This window comes from Austrofundulus limnaeus, unplaced genomic scaffold, assembly GCF_001266775.1.
Source record: "Austrofundulus limnaeus strain Quisiro unplaced genomic scaffold, Austrofundulus_limnaeus-1.0 Scaffold1777, whole genome shotgun sequence".
Classification (NCBI taxonomy): Eukaryota; Metazoa; Chordata; class Actinopteri; order Cyprinodontiformes; family Rivulidae; genus Austrofundulus; species Austrofundulus limnaeus.
Genome location: NW_013954179.1, coordinates 5,199 through 8,337, shown reverse-complemented (window position 1 = coordinate 8,337; position 3,139 = coordinate 5,199). Strand labels below are relative to the sequence as shown.

The following is a 3,139-nucleotide window of genomic DNA, read 5'->3' as shown; positions in this document are numbered from 1 at the left end:
GGTCCTGATCAGACCAGGTCCTGGCTGACCGGACTCTCCTGTCTGCAGGTGTCTGAGGCRGAGGACCGGACCCGGGAGCGGGCCCAGGCTGCAGAGCAGCGGGTGGCGGGTCTGGAGCAGAGGGTCTCGGAGCTGTCCCAGCTGCTGGGCTCCTGTGAGAAGGCCCGGCAGCGGGACCAGCAGGCGGCTCAGAGACTCAGAGACCGGATCCTGCAGCTGGACACGGAGAACAAGACCCTGGCCCTGGCCGCCTCCAGCAGGTCCAGCAGGGACCCGGGTCCTGATGAGTCCCAGCTGAGCGTGGCGGCGCTGCAGGACAAGCTGCAGAACCTGAAGAAGCTGCTGCTGCTGGCCTCGCAGGGCCACCCGGACCTCAACATCCAGGACCTGGCCCGGACCGAGGAGGACCTGGTTCGGTCCGAGGTGGACCCGGACCGGGCCTCGGCCCTGGCCTACCAGCAGGAGCTGCAGCAGCTGAAGGAGGAGTTTGAGCGCTACAAGGTGCGGGCCCAGGTGGTCCTGAAGAACAAGACGGTGAAGGACGGCTGCCAGGCCAAGGAGCTGGAGCAGGTCCGGGACCAGCTGGACCAGGTCCGGGACCAGCTGGCCGAGCTGCGGGAGAAGTACATCAACCTGAGGGTCCAGAGCGACGAGGCCGAGGACCAGCACCGCCTGCAGCTGGAGCAGCGGCAGCAGCAGGCCGCCGCCCTGCAGCACGCCCACCGGCAGGAGCTGGAGCGTGTGGAGGCGCAGCACCGTGACCAGCTGCTRCGGCTGGAGGCGGAGCTTCACAAGCAGCGGGAGCGCACCATGAAGCTGCTGGACGACAAGGACCGGGAGCTGGACCGGCTGAGGAGCGCCGCCRTCAGCCGCGAGGTCGTCAGCCGCGAGGTCGCCGCCGGGCAGGAGGCCGGCTCCGACTGCGAGGGCGACGTCATCAGCCAGGCCCTGCGACAGGCCACGCCCACCGAGTCCACGCTGCTGCTGTACGCCGAGCAGCTGGCCCGCAAGGAGGCGGAGGCGGGCGGCCTGCGGCGCCACAAGCACCTCCTGGAGGAGGAGCTCCACCAGCTGCAGGCCAAGCTCATCGCCAACGCCGAGCGCCACGAGGACGAGACGGCCCAGCTCAGGGACCGCCTCCACAAGCTGGGCCGGGACCAGAGCCGCGAGGGCGCCAACCTGGAGTACCTGAAGAACGTGGTGTACAGGTTCCTGACGCTGCAGGACGCCAGCGGGCGGCGCCAGACGCTCGGCGCCATCGTCACCATCCTGCACTTCAGCCCGCAGGAGAAACAGGAAGTGATGAAGCTGCAGGGCTCCGCCTGGTGGGGCCCCGCCTTCAGGTGAAGTCGAAGCCCCGCCTTCACGTGGAGTCGAAGNCAGGAGAAACAGGAAGTGATGAAGCTGCAGGGCTCCGCCTGGTGGGGCCCCGCCTTCAGGTGAAGTCGAAGCCCCGCCTTCACGTGGAGTCGAAGCCCCGACTTCACGTGGAGTCAAAGCCCCGCCTTCACGTGGAGTCCAGGCCCCGCCTTCAGGAGAAACAGGAAGTGATGAAGCTGCAGGGCTCCGCCTGGTGGGGCCCCGCCTTCAGGTGAAGTCGAAGCCCCGCCTTCASGTGGAGTCGAAGCCCCGCCTTCACGTGGAGTCAAAGCCCCGCCTTCACGTGGAGTCAAAGCCCCGCCTTCACGTGGAGTCCAGGCCCCGCCTTCAGGAGAAACAGGAAGTGATGAAGCTGCAGGGCTCCGCCTGGTGGGGCCCCGCCTTCAGGTGAAGTCGAAGCCCCGCCTTCAGATGAAGTCGAAGCCCCGCCTTCAGGTGAAGTCGAAGCCCCGCCTTCAGGTGAAGTCGAAGCCCCGCCTTCAGGTGAAGTCGAAGCCCCGCCTTCAGGTGAAGTCGAAGCCCCGCCTTCACGTGGAGTCAAAGCCCCGCCTTCACGTGGAGTCCAGGCCCCGCCTTCAGGAGAAACAGGAAGTGATGAAGCTGCAGGGCTCCGCCTGGTGGGGCCCCGCCTTCAGGTGAAGTCGAAGCCCCGCCTTCAGGTGAAGTCAAAGCCCCGCCTTCAGGAGAAACAGGAAGTGAACAGATATGAAGTTTATTTTGAAAAGAAACAAAACTCTTTCCTGTTTTTGTGAAAAAAATAAACTGATTTATTCTGTGAACTTCGATCCATTTATAGTTTTATTAAATATGAAACAGATCGTCTGAAAAACTGTTACTTTATTATCAGCGTTAATGTGGGAGGAGTCAAAGGTCAGGTACGGTCCATACTACCAGGGTTCAACGAGTTTTTTTGTTTTACCTGCCTGAAACAAAAATGTTAAAATTAGATAAAGAAAAACGTGTACTGTATTTGTACTACAGATATATTAACATGGTTACTCAGGTACATAATATATGTTGTATTTCAGGGTCTCCTGTTTGTTTCATGACATCTGATTAAACTACGTCACCAACAGTCAACTGTTTTATCAAAAATAAACTGTTTTAGAGCTCTCCAGTGTTTCCCCTGGAGCACTGACCTTGGGGGCGGGGCTTATAAAAACAATGATCAACAGCAGCAGCTTTGTTTTAAATACAATGTACAGAACATGACAGTCTGCAATTTGCATTAATTGAATCTTGTATAGTTATTTAATTTCTAAAGATACATGTTGACCTGGAGTCTTCCTACAACTTACTGATAAATCTGATGTTATTTATACTATGGTCAGAATATAATTAGACATATCTTAAATAGATATTTAGCCTTGTTAAAATATATTAAGATATGTCTATTTGTGTGTTTTTCATTTATAAAAACAAAACAATATGTACAGCATTAAACAAAGTAAACCCTACCCTGAATGAAACGGGTGCAGAGTGAAGAAAAAACTTGTTCTCAAAAATCGACGTCAAACGAAGCTCAAGTTGGAAAGATCTACAAACTTAAAAATAAGTAAATAAAACAAACAAAACATTTTATTTATCCTAAATAACTAGTGTTTAATTTAGTCACAAAACAATTTCAGATAACTGGAATGTAAGCGTGGTGAAACCAAATAAATGTGATATGGGCCTGCCGTACAGTGAGCCTGTTGAACTGACCCAAACTGAACAGTAAGATGGATTTATGACTGAAGAACGTCCATCTTTTTATCAT

At 55.3% G+C, this 3,139-nt stretch overlaps 1 protein-coding gene across 7 annotated transcripts in view; it reads left to right on the top strand.

Annotated features, from left to right (window-relative positions):
- The window catches only part of gcc1 (GRIP and coiled-coil domain containing 1), a 5,424-nt gene extending 2,964 nt beyond the window's left edge, over nucleotides 1-2,460 (top strand). Inside the window, exons 4-6 of one of the 7 annotated variants that reach the window (XR_001312546.1) lie at nucleotides 49-1,343; nucleotides 1,384-1,839; nucleotides 2,040-2,460. Coding sequence is in view for 6 of the 7 variants with exons in the window: in XM_014033580.1 (XP_013889034.1) it covers nucleotides 49-1,343; nucleotides 1,384-1,399 (1,311 nt within the window). In the remaining variant the exon portion in view is untranslated. The other 6 variants (XM_014033585.1, XM_014033584.1, XM_014033580.1 and 3 more) reach the window with 6 other exon arrangements.
- The last annotated feature ends 679 nt before the right edge of the window (nucleotides 2,461-3,139 follow it).